The sequence below is a fragment of the Symphalangus syndactylus genome, chromosome 18, assembly GCF_028878055.3.
Source record: "Symphalangus syndactylus isolate Jambi chromosome 18, NHGRI_mSymSyn1-v2.1_pri, whole genome shotgun sequence".
Lineage (NCBI taxonomy): Eukaryota > Metazoa > Chordata > Mammalia > Primates > Hylobatidae > Symphalangus > Symphalangus syndactylus.
This window is the reverse complement of record NC_072440.2, coordinates 81,361,347-81,378,138: the sequence shown is the minus strand read 5'-3', so window position 1 is coordinate 81,378,138 and position 16,792 is coordinate 81,361,347. Positions and strand designations below refer to the sequence as shown.

The 16,792-nt window shown below is 49.3% G+C and overlaps 1 protein-coding gene across 1 annotated transcript in view; it reads right to left on the bottom strand.

Annotated features, from left to right (window-relative positions):
• The window catches only part of CAPN13 (calpain 13), an 85,042-nt gene that overhangs the window by 26,599 nt on the left and 41,651 nt on the right, over window positions 1–16,792 (bottom strand). The window contains exons 7-12 of the mRNA XM_063622744.1: window positions 14,733–14,907; window positions 13,682–13,756; window positions 8,889–8,980; window positions 5,128–5,202; window positions 3,892–4,037; window positions 1,941–2,089 (exon numbers count right to left, since the gene is read on the bottom strand). Of these exons, the coding sequence (XP_063478814.1) occupies window positions 1,941–2,089; window positions 3,892–4,037; window positions 5,128–5,202; window positions 8,889–8,980; window positions 13,682–13,756; window positions 14,733–14,907 (712 nt within the window). The remainder of the gene's footprint in view (window positions 1–1,940; window positions 2,090–3,891; window positions 4,038–5,127; window positions 5,203–8,888; window positions 8,981–13,681; window positions 13,757–14,732; window positions 14,908–16,792) is intronic.

The following is a 16,792-nucleotide window of genomic DNA, read 5'->3' as shown; positions in this document are numbered from 1 at the left end:
TTGAGCATCCTTAATCTGAACATCTGAAATCCAAAATGCTCCAAAATCCAAACCTTTTTGAATACCAACATGATACTCAAAGGAAATGCTCATTGGAGCATTTTGGATTTTGAATTTTTGGACTAGAGATGCTGAATCAGTAAGTATATAATGCAAAAATCCTCCAAATCTCAAATGCAAAATATATCTGGTCCAAAGCATTTCTGATAAGAGAGACACAATCTGTATTCTCTCACTGTGAGGCCCTCTTATTAGTGTGAACCACAGCCAATGCATAGGATTGTTCAGCCATGTCTGGGGTACCCAGGAGCCTTGTCTGTCCATAAATGCACTGACACCCAAGGCTATGAATTTTGCCTTCAGCTCAGTGAACAGAAACTGAAATCATTCCTAGAGACACTGTAATTCAAGCTCCAGCCCAGTCTGTTAAAGGACCTCTGATATCCCTGGTGCTCAGAAAGGTGACTTGTGTGTTTGACTGAAGGCTTGGGGGACCTCTGGAAGCCAGTCTCAACTCTGCCATTAACTCTGACCACGTCACTTCACTTTTTGGGGCCTCAGTCTCTTCAACTCTATTATGAGGAGAGAGGATCCCAGCATGTGATGAGTGCATGACCTTAATTATCCACATCAGTGCAAAGAAGCTGTGGGGTGTATGATTTGAGAAACTTCACTTGATTTGGGGGATGCAGTGAATTGTTTGGGGGAATAGCAGGGAGTAGAGAATCAGATTTTCTTTTGTAGCTTTTTTCTTTTAAATGATATTTTAAAAAAATGAATCCCCCCAGCTATTGCACTACTGGGTATATACCCAAAGGAATATAAAGCATTCTACCATAAAGACACATGCATGTGAATGTGCATTGCAGCACTGTTCACAACAGCAAAGACATGGAATCAACCTAAATGCACATCCATCAATGACAGACTGGTTAAAGAAAACGTAGTACATATATACCATGAAATATTATGTTGCCACAAAAAGAGCTGTTTTTTCTGGGAACATGGATGGAGCTGGAAGCTATTATCCTTAGCAAACTAATGCAGGAACAGAAAACCAAATAACGCAAGTTCTCACTTATAAGTAGGAGCTAAATAATAAGAACTTATGAACACAAAGAAGGAAGCAACAGACACTAGGATCTACTTGAGTGGGGAGCGTGGGAGGAGGGAGCGGAGCAGAAAAGATGACTACTGGGTACTGAGCTTAATACTTGGGTAATGAAATAATCTGTAAAACAAACCCCCGTGACACGTTTACCTATGTAAGAAACCTTCACATGTACCCCGAAACCTAAATAAAAGTTTCATAAAACCATGAAAGGAGAGAGAGCCTGGGTGGAAGGGAAACATGGCCTCAGGGTAGCCAAGCAGAAGTTTGCATGCCAGCCACCAAACAATGACTCGACTTTGGTCTAAACATAAGAGAAAAACACACCTCCTGGATTTATACTCAGAATAGTTTAGACAGCTTTTTTTCTTTCCTAAGCAACTTCCGAAGTTTAGCCAATGGTTCTCAAACTTTAATGTACATAAGCCCCTGGAGAGCTTATGAAAATGCAGATTTTCAGGCTCTGTCCTTAAACATTCTGATTTAGAAGGTCTGGAGTAAGCCCAGAATCTGCTTTGTTAGAACAGCTGGTCTTGGCCCAGACCACTTTTTGAGTAGCAAGCATTAGATTCTGCAGCATCCCAGAAAACGCTGACAAGTGACCCAGGCAGGAGGTGAGTCCCACTGTGATCATGGTTGAGTGTCATCTTTCTGGCCTCAGATTTTTTGCGCATTTAGACTTGGACTGGATGAATGCTACAGCCTCTTTGGGCTTTATCTCCAAGGCTGTGGTGCAGTCAAATCTCCCAGCCTGGCCAGAGCTGTTCTCCCTAGCTCAAGGTTTCCACTGAATTTCTAAAAGGGAAAGCCCTGGAGCAGGCTGCCTTACCGGAATCACTTGGAAATTGAGTGGAAATTTCGCATCTTCTGCCTTCAAATTTGGTGGTGTGACAGCAACTGTGACGCACATGACAACATTGGTGCCTTCCGTTGGCTCTTGCACAGAGAAGTTGAATTGAGCATCATTCCGAGGTCCTCCTGCATCAGAAAGAGCTGTTACTAGAGCTCAGCTCCACTCCTGGGACTCCCGGGCAGGGCCATGTCCAGTGCAAAGAGCTCTGTGGGGTTGTGTTGTGAATTCTGGATTGGAGACCTAAGGCCTGGATCCCAATCCCCACAGTTACTACTTGCGATACAAGTTTATTTTCTAAACCTTGGTTTCCTCCTTTTAAACACAAGAGAGGTTGTATAGTCCCTACTGTGTGAGAAATATTTCTTAAACTGTAAAGTCAAAGTCTATTTTATAATGATAAGTGAAGTTCCAGAGTTCCCAGCTACATGTGAGCTTATGCATTGGTGGTAACCATCAGAGCCTTGAAATGGCATGAACCACCCAAGCACAACTAGAGACAGGAAAACAGGCAGTGAGATGGCAATTGCGGTACTCTTCTATCCAAGCAGGCTTATCAAAGCCAGAATAAGAGAGAGAGAGCTAATGTGAAAACCATTAGATTCAAATACATGGAAGAATGAAGACAAGTCAAGATAGAGATGAATTGATACACATCAGAAGATTGGACTGACAATGGGGGAGCTCTGCAAGGGAGTGGGGAGGCGTAGAGGACCGTCATAGCATAGACATGCTGCGAGGACTGGATAAGAAGGTGCATTAAAATGCATCTAGCAGCACATAGCAGGTGCTCGACCACTGGCTCCCTTTTCTTTTTCCATTGTAAGGTATTACTAAAAATGGCCCTGATGTACAGGTTTTTTTAGTTCATTGATAAGCATTGTATCCAGGGGAGAGGGCCTTGGCCCTATAATCAGAAAGGTGCAGCTCTGGAAAAGGAATCAGTAAATTTGCTGCCCAAGAGTGACTCAGCAGCTTTTGAAGTTCTGCCCAAGACCTCCTGGTGATAAGGTTCTCTGGGCAGAAGTTTTGTAGATCACTAGAGCCTGGAGGTAAAAAAGAGGGACACTCTGGGGTATGGGCTCATTCAAACAAACCATCCCGACAGGCAGGTGCCCAGAGGAAGGGATGCATACACATCCCTGGGTGCAAACACACAACAAACACACTCACACACACAAAAGCATTGTTTACACAGCCTCTTTTATCAAGGATGTATAAGCACACTCTGGTTCCTCTTCACAGGGAGCTATTTCACTCAACAATGCCACAAACAGGGAATGAGAAGGACAGGGAGGGAATGTGACTTTCCCAAGGCCATGATCAACAAGATTCATCTCAGGGGAGCTCAAAGACAGGCTCAGATGCGCCTACCTGTGGGACTTCAGCAGGGACGTACCTGCCAAGACAGGGCAGGGATAGTCTCCCTTGTGTCTAGGTAGTGCTCTCTAGGCTCAAGGACAGACAGGTATGACGAGTTCCACTGCTGAGTATTGGGGAGGCTGAGGACAGTGTGACCAATTATGTTTCCAGCATCACAAGGCCAGTATGTGGCAAAGACAAGGGTCCAACCTAGGCCCTGACTCTTTTCCTGTGTTCTTTCTGCAGCCCTCCCCCTTGTCCTGGACGTTTACTGGAGAGTGGTGAGCCTGCTCTCCTCCCAGGAAGTGGGAGGGGGTTAGTGGAAGGATATTGGCACAGCATGGAGGGCTTGGGGAGAATCACATCAGAGATTCTCCTGCTTCGCCCCTACAGCAATCATTTTACTTAGAGGAGCAGTCACTGTCTCTTCATGCTGACAAACTTCCCTCCTTTTAGCTTCAGGCTCATGGCCCAGAATCAAGGACCAGAGAGAGCTGAAGCCATGCAAGGGCTGGGCTGGGGCAGCCAGCTTCCAGTTGGGGAGTGTGACCACCAGTGTCATGATTACCTGCAGTGTTTCCTAGAATCACTTGCTTCCTAAACAGTATTTGGGACCATCCTTCGTGGAGTGTGTTTCCATGGTCCAGGGTAATTGGAATTTGGCTACATATAATCATGGTGATGAATTTCTGTTGGAAATCTTGACATGACATCCTGTTAAAAACAGATACATATCACTCAGTGACCAGTGGTTGTGTCCCCAGGGTGGGGGTTCCTATGACTTTATAGCATAGCCACCGTCCTGCCCAGAGGCCAATGTCTGATCCTGGCTCATTCACCATCAAGCACCCTTCTGTCTTTTCAGTCCTTCTGCTCCAGTGGCTGGGAGGGCAAGGCAAGGACACAGTCAAGTTCTGGGGTCTGCCTGTCACCTGGCAGAAGCTTTATCATTTACTGCCATCTCCTTAACCCATTGATCCAATGGTGAGCCCTTTCATGGTCAGTGGGATGACTGCCAGTCTCTCTCTGCTCTGGGTCCTCTAAGCTGCTAGGAAAATTGCTTTTCCCCTAGGGCGTTTTGCCAAATTTATTGTTGAGGTCTTTATCAGCCTAAAATGGATTCCACACCTAAAATCCCACCTCCTACTGTGATTAAACCAGAGATACTGGGAAAGATTTCCTTCTAATTTATATTTGTCCCTCTGATTCTTAATTATTTAGATCCATGCTTCTTTCCACACATGTTAATTTCCACTGAAATACATCACTCCATAAACCAGACAACCCTCTGAGGAATGTACGTGTCATGCTCTGAGATGTGAGCATATGGCCGAGAACGTGTTTTCAAAACATCTAGTCCTGTGTGACTTCTGGGTGATGAAGTCAACGTCTCACCTAGAGCTATAGAGTCTGCATCCTGCTGTTGTTTTTGAGGTCACACTAGAGGAAACTGGGGAGCTCGAGGGTCCCAGCAAGATAGTACAGAAGATATGGGCATGACAACCATGCATCCTAGCTTCCAAGAAACCACAGATTTCAAGTCTTTGGTGCCAATATTCTCTTCTACTATTAAAATGTCCTGGAAAGTTCAGCATTTCATAACTGAAATGACTTTCCCACCAAGAGGGAGCCTACAATAATTTTTCATCCAAAGTTTTTGTGTCTTGGTAGAGAAAATAGGCTCCCTCTAAACAGGTCTCTGCAAAGCTATTTTCCATCTTCATAAATGTTTAAGGAAAAGGGTAGGGATTGAAGACCTGGGCAATAAAGATTTAAAACACCATTGTATAAGAAGGGTAAATACCAAAACTCGCCATCTTCCTGTTTCTTATGTAGCTGGCTTTTCCGCGGGTCACAGGTTTCCTCCCACTCCTGAGACCTGAGCGTGGACACACAAACCACAGGGTGAGATTTTCCAGTGCATTTTTTCTCAACCATGTGTGGGTCAACAGGGACCCTCTGTACATGCCACCATTAGTTCCTGGGGAGCACATAGCCAGTGTCATTCTACCTAGGACAGGACCCAGTTATTTTCTACCTGTTGACGACTTCCAAACATCTGTCCCCAGCCTGGTCTTCTTTCCTGAGGTGTAGACGGATTTATGCTGCAGTTCACCCCACATTTCCAATAGAGTCCCATAGTGACCTCAAATCAACCTGTCCCTGACTGTACCCATCCTCTGCCACCTCCTATTGCCTGAGCGAGAACATGAGGAGTCCCTCTCTCACACCCCCACATCCAAACAATCATCAAATAGCATTCATTAATTGATCCTACCTCTTAAACCCCTCTCAAAGCCAGGCACTTATTTCCATCCCTCCTGCTGTTACCCTAGTTCAGGCTCCCTTCCCTTCCCTCTGGATATCCACTTGGTCTCCCTGAACTCAGTTCTGCCCACTTTCCCATCCGTTTCCACACTGCCATTGAAATGATCTTTCTAACATGTAAACTTGATTATATTATTTCCCTATTTAAAACCTATCAATGGTTCCATATTATTCTTAAGGTGAAGTTCACACTCCTTAAAGAGAACTTTGGCCTCTGCCACCCTCTCCGATGTTACCAGTTTCTTGCTTCCTCACCTTACCCCTACTCTTGAATTCTATTCTCCAGCAATAGTGAGTGTCTTCATTTCCTTAAACCCCCCCGACCCCCAACTTTCACCCTGATGCTCCCTGCATCTGGCACCCTCTTCCTCCTCTCAGTTCTGTAACCTGCTCTTACTCATCTTTCCTCTTAAAGGGCATTGCCTCTGGGAAGCCTTGTTCGGCCCCCACCTGCCCTCTGTTCCAGGTCTTTTGAGCTTCCATAGCCCGCTGTGTTACCATTACTTTGCGTATTGGCTGCTATGTCTCACTAGACTCCCAGAACCATGAGATTCCTGAGCCTGGCTGGCCATCCTATCATCGCACGTGTTTTGCCCATGTCTTGGCATGTATTAGGTGGGTGCAAAAGTAATTGCATGCGTAATAGCATACAGTGATTTTTTGTTTGCTTAATTAATTAATGCTGCCCACTTCACTGGAACGATGTGTTCCAGAAGCCAGTCCTTGGGTCTCTGGCAAGGAAGAGACCCTCACAAGCAGAAGGGAGCAGCTGCTCCTTCTTCAGCCCACTCCTTAGAAGGGAGGCATGCTTGTAGGCAATGGGTTTCAGAGGCACAAAAGCTCAATGAGACCTTTCTCATGGATGAGCTTGCATGGGGAGCCTGGGTCCCCTCTATGCTAGGACAGCAAGGCAGGGGCCACCACTCAGGCTTCCGGCTGCAGGCTGAGGCAGTCAGATGTGGTATTGTAAAATGGCAATTTTATAATTAAGCGATAATTACATTTTCTGCAATGTGTGAGGGAGAATAAATGTAGTGTAAATCAATACACTATCGATTCATGCAAGTTTGCCTTTAAGTGTGTGCAACTGAAATTTCAATTATGGCTGAAATTAGACCATCTGGTGCTCTCCATCCATCTCCATTCCTAAAAAGTAGGGAAGAAATCGACCACCTGCTTGGAGACAGTGATTATGCAGTCCCCGTCACTTCCTTCCAGCCTGGTTTCTGGTGCAAAGTGGTGACCCTCAGCAGTCGGCCAAGGTACAATACGTGATCCGACAGAACAGGTTCTGCTAGATCCATCTCCCCCAGTCCCTGCTCTGCAAACATCATGGCCATGTTCAAAAGCCTTCATTTATGCCCATGCCTGTAGGGGATAAATCCAGACTTCCGGCATCAGGCTGTCTGGTGTCAGCTCCCAGCCCTCTCTCTCCCAGCTTCCTCTGCCTCAGGCCGGCTTGTTGGCCTGGAACAGACTATCAATGTTCCCAGCTGGGTGCCATAGCCTATGCATCCCCCTCCTATCTAGCGATTTCTTCTGAAGTGAGTCATACTTCCTCTGCCACAAGGCCAACTCAAGTTCAGTCCCATCCATGAAGCTTTCCCTGAACATGCCAGCCCACGAGAAGCTTCTCTTCCCCAAACCCTGGTGTCCCATGTTGCCTTCACTGGTCATTTGATATTTAGTATGGGAAACACGGGCAAAATATCAATTGTGAATATATTGCCTCTTCTCCTACCCTAGGGAATCTGTCATTGTCATTTGCCTTCCCTCTACTTCTATCCCAAGAGGCAGCCTCAAATCGGGGGCGCTGGCTGATCCTGTCACCCTCTGGGCCATATTTGGCAACTTGGAGTAATGACCGGGAAGGAGAACTGGATAAGGCCAGAGGTTATTAGGATTTATATTGGAAAGGGCAAAGGATACACCTGGGGAGGAAGAAAGAATAGAGGTGAGAGAGGAGAAACGGGGGCGGGGAGAGGGTTCGGCTGCCCAATTCTCGCAGGGGCATCTGAGGTCACAGTCAGGTTTATTCTAGGAATTCATTGTGCTGTTTCCTCCCTTATTCCATCTCCGCTTACCTCGCCCTCCATCCCAATCATACTTTCATCCCACACTGGCTGAGTGCCTGAGGTGCCGAGGTCATGGGGGATCGGTGCGGTCCTGCCACAGCTTAGCCTGGGGCATCAGCCCTAGAACTGGCTGGATCTGCGTTCGCCTTCCAGAATGCACCGTCCTCACTGTATTGATTTCACTGTGTGCTGGGCTCGCTCCTGTTCTGAATGGATTGCACTTCCTTTCAGATCATGTTCCCCACCCCCAGCCCCACAGGCGATGACGCAGCAGCTATTGTGTCACCACACTTTTCACGGATGGACACAGACCCCTGGAGGAATGCGACCGGACTGATCCTCACTGGCTGCCCAGAGGAGCAAGTAACCTGTTGCAGCCCCTCTGTCCTCTCAGGACCACTGTCTCCTTCACAGTCAGCAAGGGGATGGGGGCCTAGAGGTCCACCCCTCCGGCAGCTGGGAAATGCCAGCCCAGTTCCCTGGGGAAAGCATTGACCACACAGCTGGGCCCCCATGGGATGTCTTAGCTCCTGTCCATCCTGATCTAAGTGTGGGCAGGTACAGCTTTATCATTTATATCCCAGGCACCGAGTACTCATGGGCATCGGGAGCAGTAGAGCAAGACTGGTTAGCTGAGTAGATTGGACAAAAACATCATCCAGATCTTTGCATCAGTTTCCCCAACTGCCCCCAGTTAGGACGCCTTTTCCACCCTGATGATGCGACATGCTCAGAATCAGAATCCCATGAGTCCCTCCAAGGGACGCAGTTCCTTCTCCCCATCTCTGTCTTGCCAAGTCGGGGCTTGGCTCCTGCCTGCCCTGCCTCCCGCCACTTTTAGTAATTCTAGGAATGTGCATTCCCTGCTGTAGACTGTAAGCTTCTGGAGGGCGGGCACTGGGTCTTATAATCCATATATACCTCACAGCACCCGCTTAACACAGTGCACTTAGTACAGGGTGTACACAATAGGTGCCTCATAGTTGCTTGGCAGATGGCATCACAGGAGCGTGAGATGGACTGACAGCCATGTGTAGGTGTGAGCTGGAGAGGCCTGCAGTGAGATGCACAGTGGCGAGACAGCCCCTGCTTTCACGGGCAGGAGGCTCTACCAACACCAAGCGCTCTGTGAAGGATGGAGAGGGGTTTCCAGAAGCCTTACCCATCACTCCAGCGCCCTCTCCATTCGGTCTTGCCCCAGCCCCAGGGGTTCCACAGGGAGATAATTTCTTCCCAGCCCCTTCTGTATTGAATCTGTAAAGAAAACAGAAAAGGAAACTGTCAGTGCTCTACAGCAAAAGTCAGCAGAAAGGGGGATGAATGCAGCTGCTTTTTACCTCCAAGGACCAATTTAACTTCTGACCTCATTTGGCTGCAGCCAGAAAAAAACTGAAAGGGAAAAAAAAATCAATGTCTCTCTACTGCCTGCATGACATTGGAATGAGATAGACGAGGACATGGCCCCTCATTCCGCTCAGCCCCTTGCAAGGGCAGATGCAACTTTATCATTCCCTAAGACTGAATCCCAGAACCTGAGTGAGTTGAGATTTAATAGCAGATAAACAGCAGGGGATGTTGCTTCGGGCTGCAGAGAATCTTATGGGTCCCCAGCCTCCTCCAAGCCCTGTCATGGATGGCATCTCTGTTCCACAGACACAGCCTGATTCTCTGCTGGCAGCCCAGTGGGAGCTATGGTGCAGTCTCAACAGCACTGTCGAGAGTGAGGAGGGTAGAGGAGGCAGATTTGAGCAAGACTGAGATGGCCTGTGAACCAAGATAGCCCAGGCTAGCCCTCCTCGTCCTGCATCCCGGAGCTGATGAGACACCTCGGTCTGAGAGAAGATGGCCAACAATAGCCTGAACTTCCCTCCCTCCCTCCCTCCCTCTCTTTCCTTTCCTTCCTCCCTCCCTCCCTTTCCTTTCCTTCCTCCCTCCCTTCCCTTCCTCCCTTCCTTCTTTCCCTTTCTCCCTCCCTCCATCCTTCACTCCCTTCCTACCCTCCTTCTTTCCCTTACTCCCTCTTGTCTTCCCTTCATTCTTTCTTTCCTTCCTTTTCCTCCCTCCCTCCCTTTCTTCCCTCCTTCCTTCTGTTTCTTTCCTTTCTTCCCCCCTTGCCCCTATCCTTTTTCCCTTCCCTGCTCCTCTTTTTCCCTCCCTCCCTCCTTCCTTCCTTCCTTCCCTCCCTTCCTTCCTTTCTCTCTGCCTCCCTTCATCCCTCCTTCCCTTCCTTCCTCTCTTCCTCCGTCTGTCTCTTCCTTCCTCCCTCTTCCCCTTCCTTCTTATCTTTTTTCCTCCATCCCTCGTTTTTCTCCTCCCTCCGTCCCTCCCTTCCTTCTTTACCCCCTGCCTTCCCTCTTCTCTCCCTCCCTCCTTTCCTCCTTCCTTTCTTCTCTCCCTGCCCCCTGTCTGGGGTAACTCATAGTCATGCACTTCAGATAAGGAGGTCTACCCCTTTGCTCCCTCACACCACTTAAGCCAGAGGGCAGGACTGTGGGAAAGTGACAACAACACAGCAGCCAACCCTTGAACTTGCATCCCCAGGAGCTGGCAGCCCTCAGCATGGGGAGAGGAATTAAAATATGACTGAGCTGTGGCTGTGATATCGATCTGTGCTAATGTTGTCTGAGGAGACGGAGGCCCAGAGGGGTGAGAAAAGGGGCGAACTTGCTCCATGATTCTTGGTCAGAGGAGAAGGGCAACACTCTGAATAGCATAGACTATTGCTGTGTGGAAGAGAAGCCGCAGGTGGAGGCAGGGCTCAGAGCTAGATGCCGGCTAATCTGCGCTAAGGAAACAGCACTAGAGAAGCTAAGCAACTTTCTCAAGACCGCTAAGACAGCGGCGGAGGCAGAATTCCAATCCAGCCATGGTCAGTATCCAAAGTCTGGGCTCCTAGTTTTGGAATTGGGCATGAGTAAAGGTTCGTTCTTGGATGTGGCTGTGACCTTGGCCTCGACTGTGACCCTTGAGCCACCTAGTCAATTCCCATGCTCATCAGTGGGGCATTGCTGTGCAGGAGCCACACAGTCACACATGGGCCCAAGAGCCTGGCTCAGATAAGACTCTTTTCTGTTGCTTCCCTTGCCTGCCCCGCTCCCTGGCCAGTACCTCAGCAGAAGGGGCTCTGCCTTTCAATGCCTCCAAGGGCACAAACCCAGGTTGTCCACCCCTGTCTGCCTTACCCTAAGGCACCCCAGGCCTTGCACACAGTTTATTGTTAACTGCTAGCACCTGACAGAGCTCATGGAGCAGGGACACAAGCAAGGGTCGCTTGGTGTCCCAAACAGCTTAATGAGCCACCGTCAGTGCCTCACAGATACTCAGGGGCTCCAGTGGGCACGGGGGAGAAAAGCAGCCTGCAATTCAAAGGGGCTGAAAGCAGGGCTAAATGAGGCATGGAGATAAACACTCACCCCTTTGCCCAGGGGAATCGCCGACTGAGCTAGGTGCATAATAAAAAATGCCAATTTCATTTATCTTCCTGTCTGTGTCCTGCCTAGAGGGAGGATGAGCAGATTAAAAAGCATGCCACATTTACGGGCTGGTTTAATCTTAGCACTTGTGGTTCGGAGTTATAACCTCCTCTCTCTGGAGGAGGAATCTTTAACCAAGTCAAGTTCTTGGGCCCCTGTGTCCCTCCTTTATGACAGTGACCTATTGGTGGTCGCACGGGCCTTAGTCTTGGGGAGCAGGGGTCACACTCGAGGCCAAGGCCATGGCTACACCTAAGAATGGGCCAGCCACATGCTTCTTCACTCCCTGGCCACTGACTCTGCCTCTGACCCTGCTCAGCACTCAGAAAAGGTGCTACCGGGCAGGAGGTGGCCTGAGTTATCTACCCTGCAGTAGTACTTCCTCAAATGAATTATTCTTACTGCCAGTTCCACTGGCCATTAATAGTTATTCCTAGCAAAAATTCTTTTGTGGCTAATGGTACAATAAAAACCAGCAGTGCTTACACTGTTCATACAGGCCTCTTGGAGTCTTTAAAATGTGAATGTTCACTCTGAATCTCCAAGCAGGGGATATAGTGAGTTGCATTTTCCAAATGTGTTTGGAAACCCATTTTCACAGAGGCTAGTGCTTCTTACAGCATGTTCTGGGAAGTGTCAGCTACATGGAATGGTGGAGCAGAGATGGATTACATGGGACATGTGGTCTTGATCACCTGTCTTCCCAGGGGAGGTGCTCTGTTTAGACCACTCAGTATATTATCGAAACAACTCCAAGTGTACACTATGGGGGCACAAATGTTCGAGCTGTGGGTGTCATGATCAGGAGCCCAAACGGCAGCTGAACCCGCACTTGGACTCCCGAGTTCCCCTCTGTCACCCTAGGTGTTCACATAGCTGCTCTGCAACACGGCAGTCACTGCCATCTCCATAGCCAGCCTCTGTGGGGACTCATGCTCCAAGGTCATCTGGACCTCTGGGTACATGAGTCCCTTCTCCTCCGTGTTCAGAGGAGAAACAAAGGCTATCTCAATGCATAAAAAGGATCTTGTCCAAGAATGGCAAAAACATTGCAAAGGCACCTGACTTCCTCATCTCATGCCCCAAACAGATATTACTAACCAACAGCTCTCTTTCCATGAATCTGGAAGTGCCAAGGTCAATTTTGGACAATGACCTATTGTCCAAACAGCATTCATTAGAGACAGGAGATATTGTCTTGGTTTTGTGATTGGGACACCGATCAAAACATGAAACAATGGAACAACTGGCCTCAGGTCCATGGACAAGAGAGACAGATGGGTAGAGACAGATGGGAAAGGAGAGGCCAGGCAAGTATGAGAAAGCGACACAGAGCCTGATGCTCTGCAGTCCTCAGTCCATAAAGTCCTGGGAGAAATTATGTGCCCTAGAGTTTGGAACTTGGTCTCTCAGGGCTTAGAAGACATTATTAGACCTCAGGTGTTGTGGGAAATACAGAGATTGGGGAACACTTGCAGGAAACCATCCCATGGCCAGGAAGTGCTGTCACTGCAAGTGTGGTGATAAATGTAGACGGACACTAAAGAGTCAGAGTGTCCAGGCCAGCTATCTCTCAGGTGCCATCTGTCTAACCTCATGAAAGACATCTCTCCTATCAGGCCTCAGCTTCTTCCTTTATGAACAGGGAAGGTTGTGCTTCAGTAGTATTTTCCAGGCCAGTGATCACATACATTTTTGTCCAGCCAAAGTCAATTCTTCCACTGAGGAGCACGATTGTCCTCCAGCACCAGCCTCCCCCTCTTCCATGAGAATAAAGTTTTATCTGGGCCTATGGGGACCAGCTAGACAGTGTATGTCCCAGCCTCCCTTGGCCTTGCTGCGGTCATATAATTAAGCTTAGACTAATGGGACGTGAGAGAAATGATGCATGCTCTTCCAATTCATGCCTTCTATATGGATGTATGAGTGTCCCCTGGCCTTTCTCTCCCCTGGCTGGGAGATGAGGGATCAGAGCCGCTGTCTCTCTGGGTGGAAGCCCCATGTGGAGGATGGCAGAGCCACCTACTAGCCCTGGCATCACCTGCTTACCTGAGAGAAAAATGAACTTTGTCTTAAGACCCTATATTTTGGAGTGTCTTTGTTACAACAATTTAGCTTGCGTGTAACAAATAAAACCCCTTTCAGTGCAAAACTTCCCCCCTGGAGTCAACTGGGTAGTTCATTCTACCTCCTTTGGGGCTAATCTCCCAGTCTAGATAGACAATCAGAGTTGTCTGAGATCAGCAACAGGACAGCAAGATCTCTGGTGGGTTCCCGGAAAGGAGGATACTGGGAGTCAGAACTTCTGGATGAACAGAAGGAGCTGAGGCTGTCCGTGGTGCATGTCACCACAGAGGCAAGGGTGATAAATCCTCGTTTCATCTTTGTTGGGCTTTCATGTGATTCTGGCCCCTATTGAGAGGAACAAGAATGCTGGGGCAGAGGCCAGGGGAGAGCTGGACAGGCCAGAAGCCAGACTTACCTGCTCGGCCCCAGTCACAGTGTAGGCGTGCAGACTCACCAGCCCATTCTCCATCACCTGTGCTATATCTGTCGGCTTCAAAGCAGAAAAGCAGACCAAGCATTAGACATCTACACGTTCTTCAAAGAAATGGAAAAATACAGTCCAAACAGCCGCTGAGCCATCTGGGCCCCACTGACTCACTTGGGACTGATATATGGCCTGGAATTCTTTTCTAGAGTGGCAGAGTTGGAAGGCCATTGGGTGTCTGAGGCCCCAGGGATTTCATGCCTCAGGACACCACCCCCATGAGTGATGGAACCCCATGGAGTCCCAAGGGCCTGTGTTACTCTCTCCATCAACCACATGTCATCAGTGAGACACAGCACAAATATGTCTGCTGGGACATTTGCAGGAGGCAGGAATCATTTGACCCCCACATTGGGAGTAACTGGAGTTTAAAGTGCATCTTGGGCTTCTGGTGGCATTTTGGATTAGCGATGTGTGACTCAAAGCCCACATGTTTCAAGATGAAGGAAGCATCTCTGTGGATAGAAACCATATGTCTCCGAACAGACTCAAATAATTTGGAGGGTCACCCAAGCTTTTCAAAATGGGTCATACTGCCCTTGGGTGCTGCCATCAGAGCCAGTGAGCATCAGAGGGCCCTGGGGGGCTCCGTGTAAACTTAAGGCAAAATACAAAGGAGCTGAAGCTGCCTTCTCCAGTGCATGGTAAAGCCCACTGGTTGCTCGGGAGCTGTAGCAGTAGGTCCAGGCTCTGGGGCAGCAGCATTGGAAGCCTTGTCCAGCCACTTATGAGCTGTGTGATGGTGAGCACCTTGGGTAGCCTCTCTGAGCCCACCTTCTCTTCTGTGAAGTGAATTCTGCAATTTCTGTCTTACAGGCAGGCTACTGTAGGATTCAGTGAGGTCACCCGGGTAAAGCACGCTACCAGTGTTCGTTAATGGTGGCAGCTTGCCATACCCTCCTTAGCTGAATGGGCACCTGGCTGAGCATTCCTGGCTGAGGAAAGGCTTGAAATGGTGCAAAAGGGCTCCCCATTGACTCACCCCACTTGGAGTGGCACAGGTCATCAGGGAGCCTGCCTTGATCGCTGTCTTCACTGCCTTCACCAGGTCCACAGGGGAGGAGTGCAGATGGATGTTGGTGATCACGCCTCCTGTGAGGTCCACCAGGGCATCCTCGAGGAAGCCATAGTGCAGATCGGAATAGGACCCGAGCAGCCTGGGAGGAGAATGGGGGATGAACCATCATGGTGCCTTTGGTGAGATGCTCTGGGAGGCGAGCTTGTGCACTGACCCTCTGCCTATTTCCCAGGTAAGGGGCTGCCTGGTCCACCCCTGACCATGGCCACCCACCTCCCATTTGCCTGGATAGAGATTCTAGCACTGTCTGCCGCTCCAGGGGCTCCTACCAGCCTCTGTACCTTCCTGCCCTGGTCCCCCAGGCCTGCACAGTCCCATAAGTGGCAGCACTGATGAGAGGCTGGGAGTGCCTGTGCTGGAGCCACAGGGCAGGGGTTGAACCCTACCTTTGCCACAAATTTGGCTGCTTGACCTTGGGCACATTAATGAGCTTCATGGGGCTATGTTCCACATAATGCCTGGCACGTGGCCATCCCTTAATGAGTACTGGATATTATTATGTTGAGTATCTCCTGCTTCCCATTCAGTTTAACAGCAGTGTGAAGTACTGACTGTGGGCGAGGGACTATGAGAGGCATATGTTTAAAAACCCCATTCCCGCCCTCTAAGAGCTCACAGCCATACCCTGATGCTGGCAGTGGACATTGGGAGCCACTGTTCTTACTCTGCAAACCCTGATCCAGAATTCCCATTCCCAGAGTTACCCACTCGCCCCCAGATCATTAGGGAGATCACTGGCTTAACTGAAGGTAACATAGGTAAGGATGAATCTTACGTAACATAACCCAAAAGCTTAAAACCCTCACCCCCTTCTCCAAAGCATCTCTTCCTGCCACCCCACCTCCACCCCCACCCATGGCATTTCTGTTTCTGGGAGATGGGCAGGGCCAGACCCAAGAGGCCTAATGTTCCCCAGGAGAGAGGGTGGCCTGATCAGTCACAAAGGAACCTCTCATGCAGGGGCTGGACAGTCAGATTTGTTTTGAGAACTTCAGCTCCCATCCATGGGGCGAATTGGAAGGGTTCCATGGAATCTTGAAATTTAGGCAGGGCAAGCTCACAAAGGATATGGAACTGAGGTCAGATCAGGCAGGAGACCCTGGCATCAAAGCCACCCAGCAGGAGCCGCACTCACTGCTGCCTCTGTTGCTTGGGCTTCTTGCCAGGGACCTACACGTTCCTCTCCCTGGTGAGCAGGCAGAGGCAGAGCCCTTCACAGGGCGGGAGGCAGAGCCCTTCACAGGGTGGAAGGCAGTGGAGGAAGTCCTGGCTACAGCTTTTGTTCTGGTAATGCAAAATCACACATGATCAGGGCCCGGGTCTATCCTGCTGCTCCCTCCAACTGGGTCTTCCACCCTGGACAAGACCCTTCCCCTCCCTGCCCTTGGCCTTTCATCTGGAAGCTGCAGGGTGGACTGGATCAGTCCTCAACACTCCTTTCTCACTGTTTCCACCTCTGACATTCTCTCCTCCTGGGGATCACACAGAATTCCAGTAGATTCACTTCAGCAAATGCGTATCGTATCAAGCAATCACTATCAGCAGGACTCTGCCCCAGGCATGAATGCTTAGAAGGAATGGCTTAGACAGCCTTTTATTAAAGAAAGCTGAGGATTCCCAGAATGAAGGGGCATCTCTACAGGAGCCCCCATGTGACAGATTAATCTTGACTTGTTTTAAAACTGGTTCTAAACCTTATCCTCCTGCTCTCCCTCTCTCTGACCCAGGGTCTAGATTCTTCTTTCTGGAGCATTTGCTCAGTCAACTGTAGAGCCTTCTTTGGTGGTGAGCGTGCCTGGTTGGGGCTGAGCTCTGGACTCCCTCGCTGTCCCATGTGGGTTCTGGCTACTGTTCCAATTACCAGGGCATGGCTGAGGGTGCTGGAAATTCACAAGGACTGGGGTTTGGGAACACATTCCCCACCAGTACTACCTCCTGCTCTTTGCAACAGCCCCTTCCCGGTG